Source organism: Scleropages formosus, chromosome 6 (genome assembly GCF_900964775.1).
Source record: "Scleropages formosus chromosome 6, fSclFor1.1, whole genome shotgun sequence".
Taxonomy (NCBI): domain Eukaryota; kingdom Metazoa; phylum Chordata; class Actinopteri; order Osteoglossiformes; family Osteoglossidae; genus Scleropages; species Scleropages formosus.
Genome location: NC_041811.1, coordinates 38,242,708 through 38,254,281, shown reverse-complemented (window position 1 = coordinate 38,254,281; position 11,574 = coordinate 38,242,708). Strand labels below are relative to the sequence as shown.

General features: G+C 43.4%; 1 protein-coding gene across 1 annotated transcript; it reads left to right on the top strand.

Annotated features, from left to right (window-relative positions):
* Positions 1-4,530: 4,530 nt before the first annotated feature.
* Positions 4,531-8,136, top strand: cimip2b (ciliary microtubule inner protein 2B). Its single transcript, XM_029252632.1, has 6 exons — positions 4,531-4,696; positions 5,234-5,472; positions 5,615-5,772; positions 6,515-6,647; positions 6,892-7,104; positions 7,535-8,136. Exons 1-6 carry the CDS (start codon positions 4,614-4,616, stop codon positions 7,618-7,620), a joined length of 912 nt encoding a protein of 303 aa, XP_029108465.1. The 5' UTR covers positions 4,531-4,613; the 3' UTR covers positions 7,621-8,136.
* Positions 8,137-11,574: the final 3,438 nt, after the last annotated feature.

Genomic DNA, 11,574 nt, shown 5'->3' with positions numbered 1-11,574 from the left:
AGAGAACCTTTATACTGTATAAGTCGAAATGTACATCACCCATAGATTGAGCAGGATAGAACTTCCTTCTCTTTGAAGTCAGTGACTTGCTTGATATCTTTACTTTAATTGTTAATTAACCGTAACTAACAATAACAGTTAATTCAAGGTCGTTTATTCTCTGACAGACCTAGTTTTATGGTTCTTGTATTCTCGTCTGTGTGGGATATTGCGATGGTTTCAGCTGTCTCTGCCTTTACTTTATCCACATCTTTCTCCTGGGCAGTTTGTAATGCTAAACTCGCTATAACAAAAAATACCCCCCATAAATATAGAAATACCCCAGTGATAACACAGCGCAAAGAGACATTTATTTAGCACTGCAACCAGTGACTGGTGGGGAAAAACCCCTTCACACACGGAGTGAAAATGCAAGCCACACGCAGCCACAGCTAGACCGGAACCCGCGTTGGGCTCAATGCACAGCCTAGGAGGTGGGAGCGACTCGTGCGACTCGTGCGACCCGCTGCGCCACCGTGTCTTTCGACGCTTCCATGTGTTGGCGCAGCCATCTCTGCGTTTGAGAAGTGGTAAATAGATTATACTTAACGGAGGTAACAAAGTACACGCTCACACCATCGGTTTGCTTAAACCGGAAGGGGAGAACATTTATTTACATACGTGCTTCATCAGAACACATCACGCACAACAAAGGTCATGTGATCGATACTTCACCAACATGAGAGCACACTGAATAGAATCTCCAACACCCCCACTTGCTCTCATTCTCTACAGGTCCATTTACAATACAACACAGTTACATTCATGTATCAGCAACATTTATGCCCCAAACATAAAGCTTTCAAACTTTTCTTTCTTATACTTCGTCATTGGTTTAGTCATCACATCAGCAACCATTTCTGTTGTTGGACAGTACTCAATTGTTATTTTACCATCACTAATTGCTGATCGAATAAAGTGGTACCTAACGTCAACGTGTTTACATCTTTGTCGACAAACAGGGTTTTTGGAAAGAGCAATTGCACCTTGGTTATCCTCAAAGATTTTTACCGGTGCATACTGACATCCATTTTCCAGTCCATTCATCAATTGTACAAGGTACAGACTTTCTTGTGTGGTCGCAGCCAGTGCCATATATTCCGCTTCGCATGTTGACAAAGCAACTGTAGGCTGCTTCTTTGACTTCCAGGAAATGAGGGGACCATTTTTGGTTAGACTAAAACAGTATCCAGTCGTACTTCGTCTGTCATTTGGATCTGATGCCCAGTCAGCATCGCTGTATGCCGTAAGTTTCAGCTTCTCGTTACTCTTCACACCGAGAGCGGAGTTGTTCTTCTCCACATCGTAGCCTGCTGCCGCCAGAGCCTTTTTCGGGGCGGCCAGAGACACGCCGCTTCGCTCCTTGGAGGCCGAGACGGCTTTCACGATCAGGTCCCCGACGTTGGGGCCCGCCTTCTTAGGCTTGGACGCAGCCTTCTTCTTGGAAGCTTTAGCCGGAGCGGCGGCTGCCGGAGCTGGAGCGACTTCTGCCATTTGCTTCAAGACACGAACTGATGTGATATTTGCTTCGGGTAGAGCCATCAATGTAAAAGTTCCATTTTCTTTTAGAGAATCCATCTCTTCTTCCATGGCTTTAATCCAGATCTGTGATTTGGCTGAACTCATGGCTTCCTTGAAGGTTTGTGGTACATTACACATTCTGTAACAGTAGTCAATATTAGTAAGTATCTGATCATCATCTTCAATATCAGTTACGTAGTCGGATAAGTATTGGGGAGCTTTCCTGTTCCTTTTGGGGTTGCATCTATTCTGAATATTTTCAGTCTGATCATCATTTTGAAGATCTGTTTTGTCTCCACTATCTTGAGACTTCCCTGAACTCTGTTCAGTGATGTTTGTTGTTACCTTAGATGGCAAATAACTTCCCCCATAAACATCCTCATCTGGTATTTGTGGGTCAGTTTGAGTTTGCTGCTCGACAGCACATTTCTTGAAGAATTTGACAAGCCTGTGTTTAAGGACTCTTCCAGTGTCTGTGTAATACACCAGGTATGAAGGGCTATTCTTGTCATACCCAACAAATATTCCCTTCTCACAACGTGAATCTAGCTTCTTTCTGTCGTGTTTGTATGCATAGCACATGGATCCAAAAACTCTCATCTTTGAAAGATCCGGTTTTCTTCCTGTCAACATGTAGTATGGAGTCTGCTTTACTCTGTTATTAATGCATCTGTTGCGAATTACTGCAGCAGTCATCACAGCATAAGTCCATAACTCTTTTGGTAATTTACTCTCAATGAGCATGCATCTGGCCATTTCAAACAATGTTCGCCAACTTCTTTCAGCAGTACCGTTTTGGTGGGGTGAATACGGTGCAGAGGTCTCATGTTTAATGCGATTTTTGCTTAGCAATGACCGAAAATTTGTTGCTGTGAATTCAGTGCCATTATCTGACCTAATGCACTTTACAGTACCATAAGGAGCAGTGTCTGCTAGGAATTTTTCCGTAGCCTTTACAGTGTCACTTTTCGCTTTCAGGAAGTAAACAAATATTGTGCCTGAGAAATCATCAACAAATACAAGTGCATACCTGTGACCATCTTTAGCCTCTGGTTGAATAGGACCAGCCAAGTCTGTGTGCACAAGTTCAAGTGGGACTTTGGCACGTGCATCGGGTTCTCTGTTCCTGCTTTGCGCAAATTTGCCTTGTGTGCAGACTTCACAGTGCAGTTTGGACTTGTCAATCTTTCCTTTGATTTCCATTCCTTCCACAATATCTGGTAACTTGGAAACATCATCATAGTTGCAGTGGCCGAGGATTTCGTGCCAAGTTTGAATGTCGTAACAGCCGTTACAATAATCTCCTCCCTTATCTATAGTGTTTAGATAGTACAGTCTATTATACTCTTTTATTTCAAATCTCGTGCCATCCTTGTGGATGAGCTCGTCATGTCCTTGTCGAAAACGAACAGAAGCCCCGTTGCCAGTCGCTGCTTTAACAGAGAATATGTCTTGTGGATATGAAGGAATGTACAGTGCTTTCTTTAGCGTTGTACTCACTTGCTTTCCTTCACTGTCAATCAAACATATCTCCGCGTCACCTCTCTTCAGCGCAACGCCACTCGCTCTTGTCCCGTCCGCAAGCTCAATGAAATGTTTGCCCGTTTGGAAAGTCTCGTCAAATTTCTTAAACTTTCCGATGTCGGTAATTATGTGTGATGTCGCTCCCGTGTCAACCATTAGTCCTTTATGTTTCAGCCCGTCTAGCTGATAATCACACGTTTTGAAGACAAATGCATGTTTATCTGCGTCCTCTTCATACGTCGCTTGTTTTACGTCGTCCCTTCTTTTGCGTCTGCAAGATGCGTCTTTGTGTGTTGAGCTTTTGCAATAGCTACACCACTGTTTTTGACTTTTACGACGTTCATTTGGACATCTCCAGGCTTTATGTCCTTTTTGACCGCAATTATAACGTAATATTATAAGGGTCTGCGTTTTTCTCTCTCCCTCCTCTTCTCTCAGAAGCTGCACCACTCGCTTTCATAACGTTGTCGTCATTTGACCTAGCATACTTTTCAGTGTTTTCAAAACTTCTAAGCTTTGTCTTAAATTCTGCAAAAGTCATAGTTTCATCACTCTGTGTTACATGAACTGCGAATGGTTTAAACGATTCTGGCAAACCTTTAAGAATCATTGCAATCAACAGTCCGTCACTGAGCGTCTCCTCAGCATTCCTCAGAGCGGTAATGGCTGTTTCTGCCCGAATAATGTAATCCGTAATACTTTCCTTTGCAGTTTTCTGAAGGGATGTTAATTCTGTGTACAGGTTAATAATTCGCGGCTTCCCTTTTCCTGCATAGTAGCCCCTCAGTATTTGCAGCGCCTTTCTTCCGTCATCTGCGGCTTCTCTCATTATAAGGGAAAGACTTTTATCATCCAAAAACTGGATCAATTCCGCGTAGGCTTCTTCATTTTTATCAGTGTCGTCAATCTCATCTTCGTCCGCGCTGTCTCTATCGCTCGGTGTGGGGACTTTCAATATGGTCTCTTTCAGTCCCAGCAAACGCAGGTGCCCCAAAAACTTTGTCTCCCAAAGTTCGTAATTCTTTTCGTCTCCGTCGAAACACAGTCTACTCAGTCTATTACCTACTTCTCTTCTGGGCCCATAACCTGTTGGCGCAGCCATCTCTGCATTTGAGAAGTGGTAAATAGATTATACTTAACGGAGGTAACAAAGTACACGCTCACACCATCGGTTTGCTTAAACCGGAAGGGGAGAACATTTATTTACATACGTGCTTCATCAGAACACATCACGCACAACAAAGGTCATGTGATCGATACTTCACCAACATGAGAGCACACTGAATAGAATCTCCAACACCATGGAAGAGCAACAGCACGAGCACCTGGCGGCAAAACGATCCAATCAGCGGTGCGCAGCGTCACTTCCTCCAGTCTCGCTACGTGAGGAAGTACGCAATGATATAGGACAGTATACGGTACGCCCACATGCAATACCATAGCAACCGATGTAAACACACTGACTTCCTGCACCAAGGAAACGTTGCAGAAACCCTAATCTGTTCAGACCACTTCCAGTTTTATGTTGCATGATCCGGACTGACAGTATGGAAGAATTTCCGCAGAAGTTTAGCAAAGTTCTGGTAACTCCAGACCCACACTACATACCTGGGTACGGAACATTTTTCTACTCTACCAGCTGTACGTCTCGCGTACATCTTAAAAATGATTATTATTCTTGTCATCATATATAAACCGAAGCATCTTGGAGTTTAAGTAAAAGACTTGTACGCTGCCGTATGAAGAACTGTGTAAACTGCAGGTACTACGTAGTCTACGGTTGACACTGTTTTGCGAGGTGTATTTTTACCCGTTCCAAGCCACTGTGCGAATTAAGAAACATGCGCCGAGCTTCATGCTGTGTTGCTGCCCCACGAGCTTCTCACGTGCGGTGTGAACAAATCAGATGTTGCTGTTGGTTACTGTGCTGGCGGTGGCCGTTCGTCCCTCCCTCCGCGTGCTGTGTGTGTTGTGTGCGCGCGCGAGCGAGCCTACACTTTTCTTTCGCTTCACGAGCGCATCTTGTTTTTTACTAACTTTTTTATTCTTTTCACCACTTTGCGTTTCTCTCTGTACGACGCGAGGTAGGAAGTTTAAAGACGCTGAAACATTTCTCTTGCATTTCAATGTTTACTCCCTCGCTCTGGAGCTATGCGGGATACTGCCCCCAGTTGAAGTACCACCACGGACAGACCTACGGTAAACTGACGGCGCAGCTGCTGTCGTCTCCCGAAGCGTCGCTCTCGCGCCGCCTCGTGCTGCAGACGGCGCGCGCCGCACTCCCGGATGCAGACAGTGAGCAGCAGCAGCAGCAGGAGGAGGAGGAGACGTGCAGGAGTCGCCGTGGTGACGGCAGATATTCAGGGAGGATGATTCCAGGATACACAGGCAACGATGCTCTTTTCATTGTGTTCAGACGTCGCGTGTTCCCTGCCTTTCGTTCCCTTGGGAGAAAAACTAAGGACCGGTGATGAATGAGAGCTGCTGTTTTCCCCAAGTGTCCCCTTCCTAATTGTGTGCTCTCCATCAGGCTTTGTCCCCAAAAGCCAGAACTACTTCTCCCGCAGCTACGCTGAAACTTGCCGGAGGGCTCTGTCCGAGTTTGAGAGAGAGCGCAGGAAGCGGCTGCACGTGGCCGCACTGGCCGCTCCGTCGCCTGTCGAGAACAAGGCCGCGCCGGAGCTCAAAGTAAGGAGCCACCCGCCCAGAACAAGAAAAGGACGTCTGTGGGAGTTTTGACCGCAAGCTTTTTTTTTTTAAAAAAAAAAAAAAAAAAAACCTATACGTGCAGGAATTTACATATCGCTGAGTGAGCTCCCCCCCCCCTCCTTCCTCTCCTATCCCCCCCTCCCCCTCCTTCCTCTCTTATCCCCCCCTCCCCCTCCTTCCTCTCTTCTCCCCCCCTCCTTCCTCTCCTCTCCCCCCCTCCTCTCCTCTCCTCTCCTCCCCTCTCCCCCCCTCCTCTCCTCTCCCCCCCCTCCTCTCCTCTCCTCTCCTCCCCCCCCTCCTCTCCTCTCCTCTCCTCCCCCCCCTCCTCTCCTCCTCCTCCTCTCCTCTCCCCCCCCTCCTCTCCTATCCCCCCTCCCCTCCTTCCTCTCCTCTCCCCCCTCCCCCTCTCCTCTCCTATCCCCCTCCCCCTCCTCTCCTCTCCCCCCCTCCTTCCTCTCCTCCCTCACCTTCCCTCCCCCACCTCCCCCTCCCCCCTCCTCTCCTTACCCCTCTTCTCACCTGCTCACATCTCCTCTTCCTTCCCTTCCTTACTCCTCTTCTCCCCTCCCTTCCCCTCCCCTCCTTCCCCCCCCTCCTCTCCCCTCCCTCCCCTCCTTCCTCTCCTCTCCTCTCCCCTCTTCTCCTCCCCTCACCTCCTCTCCTTACCATTCTTCTCCCCTCCCCTCACCCTTTTCCTCCTCTCCCCTCTTCCCCTCCCCAGAGCACCAGACATCATGCTCCACTGACTTCCATCTCCAGAGAGCCCACCGCTTACAGATCTCTGAATCAATGGAAGCCACTGGGGTCCCCTTACCTTATGGAGGACAGCAATCCTAACAAGTACTTTATTTCAGGTACAGCAGTGTTTTATATACAAAACATAAAAAATAAGACTAACTGTAGTCCTTTTAAAGTTAACTTTACAAGGGGGCTAAATCACTGGTATTACTCCAGTAATAACAAAAACCAGAGAAAAGTCATCCCAGACATCTGTACTTGATAGAAATTCTCCACCATTCGGACATGCACCACGAGTACTGTTTGAACTCGCAGAGCCCGATTTATTACAGTTGTACAACTGTGAAAAAATGCTGACAGGTTTTACAGGCTATGTACCCAAGTCCCGTTTCCTCATTGGTATGGGATACCCGGTCACGACCAACAAAGCACTGATTCAGTTCAACAGTGAGCGGAGAAGGCACATCAGCAACACTCAGCTTCCTGGGAAAGATGAAGCTGTTCTGCCTCCTCTTGTCAACATCTACTCCTCTGACCAGGGTTTGCTACCCTCATACACTGGACATGTGCCAGGTAAGACCGCAACAGTTGTGCACAAACCACAGATACTCTTACTTCATAAAGTTCACCTGGACCTCATTGTGGGTGACTGTCCAGAAAAGATACTGTTAAGTCTAACAACACATAACCACAGCCCTGGAGAGAGAGGAAGGAAGGTAGAGGGGAAAAAGAGAAAAAAAAACACCTTATGGGGCATATTTTTCTGGTTATGTGGTCCTTTTGTTTGTCAATTTAGATTTTAACCAATGCTACTTGCTTAAAATGTTGTCACATATAAATTTAAATGTAAATATTTTTGTAAATAATAATTGTATATAATGTTGGGTTAGGTGATCAACTGCATAATAAAGTTTCCTGACAAAGCAGCTTTAAAACATCCAATCAAAGTTTTTGTTCAAGAAAGAATTAAAGAACCCATTATTTCTCTTCGCTGTTATGACAGGATACAAGTTCAGATACGGCCAGACTTTTGGACAGCTTACCCAGAATTCTTTAGATGTGCGAAGGCAGACAGAGGACAACGAATAGACAGGAGAAAGTGAACTGCTGTAGTAAGCTGTTGAAGAATGGAAATTAAAAGGAATCAAAGCGATTCATTAAACCAAACAAAAAATGAAGCATCATTGTGAAATCAGGTCAAATTATTTATTTAGTTGCCTGGTTTTTAGGGAATAATCATATCAATGAATTATTGCACATCATGACCCAAGGAGGGTTTATTTTCATTAAGAAGATATCGCAAGTGAGATATCATTTTATGCAAGATTTTGTCATTTCTTTTATAGCAGCTTTGTGAGAGATTTGTCACTGGTCATCTGCACTGTTATTTCAATTCAATTTTTTATAAAGCGCTCTTCTCATGCAGACACCAGGTTCATTGGTGATGTTCTCCTTTCAAACAAAATGAGTTTCTAAGGCATGCTATATAGATCCTGAAATACTTCAAAATGCAGCTAGATTTTCTTAAGGTTTGTAGTTGAATAATATTTTCACTCTATTGTACCTTCTGTTGCATTTCATATTTGCTGTGGTAATCAAAGTATTTATCACTAATTCCAGTTTCCACTACATGATAAAACTAAATAAAAGTTACTGTAGTGTTACACAGTTAATGTGTGCTTCATAACAACACAGTGGAAAGTTAAGAAATTATAAAAATAATGACAGGATGTCCGTTTATGCTGTGTTCACGTTATTAATATAATTTTATACTGATGTCATACACATAACAGACAATACATTTATGTCACCTGGAAATATATACAGGCAGAGGAAATGGGGAATAGGTATAAATGGCATAAGGGTAAAAATGACAAAACAAGAAATGTACGAGAGAATTTCCTTCTTGTGGGCAGACTAAGTTCTCCTGAAGCTTACATCAAGCACTCTGAAAGGCAGCCAAATGTATGAGCAGATCTAGGCAGTGCCACCAGAGAGCTAGATCTATATAAAAGGCACCTCTATTTACGCAGTCTTTCTCCATTGGTGTTTGTATAATTCTGCCTGTCATTTCTGCAAAGGATGTAAATTATAAGCGCATTCTGCCTGGGACTCCGAACATGTAGCACATGCTATGTGGCTAGAGCAGAATTCCAATATATACCATACCTCAAGCTCAAAATTTATTCACATATTCAGTCATTCCAACCTGGAACCTGGTGTTCAGTTACTTCCTGATCACTATGATACAAGTCTAGCAAGCAGGACAGACCTGTAACATGAACTGCAAACAGCTATGCTTTTGTTAAATTCTGGCATTTAACATTCCTTTTTGAAATTAAAATGAACAAAATTTAACAAAATATTTACAATTTTAAACTAACACTGTATTAAAACAAATTATACAATTTTACAACCAATAGCAGTAAGATTTTAAGAAAAAATACTAAAGGCCAGTAAAATACTAGACTCAATAAAATTATGAGTAACAACTCTCCTTTTAATGATGATTTTATACCTTTGATTAATTTAAAATGGTTTATGACAAATATGTTTTCTGAATATTGAGCTCAACAAGAAAGATTAAATGCACAGGACATGGCTTGCAAAAATTTAAAAAAAAAAAAAACTTCCATTCCAAAATTTACAAAGGTTTGCACCATCCTAAATCTTTTTGGACTTATAAGCTACCACACTAAATTTGACCTCACAATTTCAATTTTAAAGTCAATTTAAAAGCCACATTCCACAAGGTGAAAAGAGTGGCAGGAAAAAAAAATACTCAACTGTAAAAATATGCCACTATTTTATCACATATACTTCTCATAAAAGAAATGCCCCATGCATCTAAGGAAACTGGTAACATACAGACTTGACTCATACAGTCATGAACTACATGATGATTGTAAATTATGGCTGTGCATTATCTTGTAACTCACTGGAAATTGCCAATTGGCTTTGACAGCCTTTTTGTCCCTCATGAAAGATGTTCCTTGTCCATCCAGCAAGAAATGGAGATCTATCCAACATGCTGCATTTAGTGTGGATGACCCTGCTATTGAAAACACTGATAGGTTTTGGAACAAAAGATCTCGAGGTATGGGAATGAATGGTCCATGCAAATGGTTTATGCAACACTGAGACATTCAAGAATATATAGCACAAAGACTCTAAAATGTTCACTGCTAGATGAAACAATCCAACAAATTTCAAGGAGATTTTGACAGGAGGTCTATTTATTTGCTAAAAATACAGAGATGCCATTCTTTTACTCTATCTTTTAGTTTTGACTCTAGACTGCAGTCTGGAACCAAAAAGAAACATAGCCAGATTTTTTTCCCCAAGCCTGTTTAATTTCTCATCAGCATAAATGTGGAATAATTGGTGTTTGGTTGCTAAACTCCATCTGATCTATCTGTTCAATTCACTTTATTCCTGTATAGCATCTTTCCCAACAGGTTCCTTCAGAATGTTAAACAAATGAAAACAACACACACACACACACACACACACACACACACACACACACACACTTTCTGAACCACTTGTCCCATACGGGGTCGCAGGGAACCGGAGCCTACCCGGCAACACAGGGCATAAGGCCAGAGGGGGAGGGGACACACCCAGGACGGGATGCCAGTCCGCCGCAAGGCACCCCAAGCGGGACTCGAACCCCAGACCCACTGGAGAGCAGGACCCAGTCCAACCCACTGCGCCCCCATGAAAATAATATGTCTTTCAAAATGATTGAGCCCCAATAAATGTGCATCAAAATGAACTTTGGCTCAGTGATGCAAAAAAAAGCATCTGGAAGAACGACTACTCATTCAGGCCATTGTTCCTAAATTAATACTTCATCAAAAGTAAAAACTGCAAACTGATCGACAGGTAATCAGTCACTGCTCCTGAATCATTATACAAATTGTATTTTTCTTTGAAAGTCACTTATTCATATCACATTCATTGCATCAGTAATACCTATCAACTGGTCATTAGTGCACTGTTTTTTAACCAGTCATTTTTACAAGCTGGCATCTCAATAAACTCAGTTCTTTGTGCTTTTATAAATCCCAAAGTATTCTGGACTAAAACACTCAGCTCCACTTTCTGAAGATCAAACAAGACTACTCTGATTTTTCTACAATCCACTTTTGTGGCTTTCGATATCCTGATGCTGCTAAGAACACACATACTGGTAGACAGTGTTGAATATATGGACAAATAAGAGCCCTTCACAGGATCCAATCCAATACAGTAAGACTGAAAAAAGCTTTTGTCTGTGTGCACATATACTGTATATGTATGTAGACAGGCCTGTATACAGTATGTGCAAAACTGGATGGATAGTAATGTCTAATCTGGATGCAGTCCAACCATTTTGTCCAAAAGGCATAAACCCATCCATGCTCAAGTGCTTGAAGACACTGTATTTGTCCACGGACTAACAAAATTTGGTAGTTGCTCATTATTAATAGGAGATGGGGGTGTTTATTGCAAGTAAACACAACCTATTCGCATCCCATTGGAGCTCAGAGCTGCCCCTCAGGCTCCTCTGTCAAAGATGCATACACTGTGGACACCAAGCTGGTGTGACGCCCCAGACTGTAGTCAAGCCAATCAGCCTCGGAGCAGCCCAGAACATGCAGCAGGTCTTCACAGTTGAAACTCAGCCCCCGAGGCTCTGCGGCAACGCGGTGGCCCAAGGATGGCACCTCTCTGGAACACCACAAAGGAAAAATGGGTCCGATTAGAACTAGTTGTTACAAACATTAAACACTTCAAAAAGTACTCATGACACCAATACTTTTGTATATTATTCATATTCAATCATCCAATAACTTTGATCTCATTCTTGAAGCACAACACCAAGAAAAGTGCATCCTTCCATCTGACACATGAAGAGAACCATCCACTCCACTCCACTCCACGTAATACATGCTCAGGGAGAACATTATTGGCACGATTTCATCCGTAGCTACGAGACTGATTATGGGTGTTGGTGTCAACAGCAAGAGACACAGCCATCTCATCCATGCAAACAAA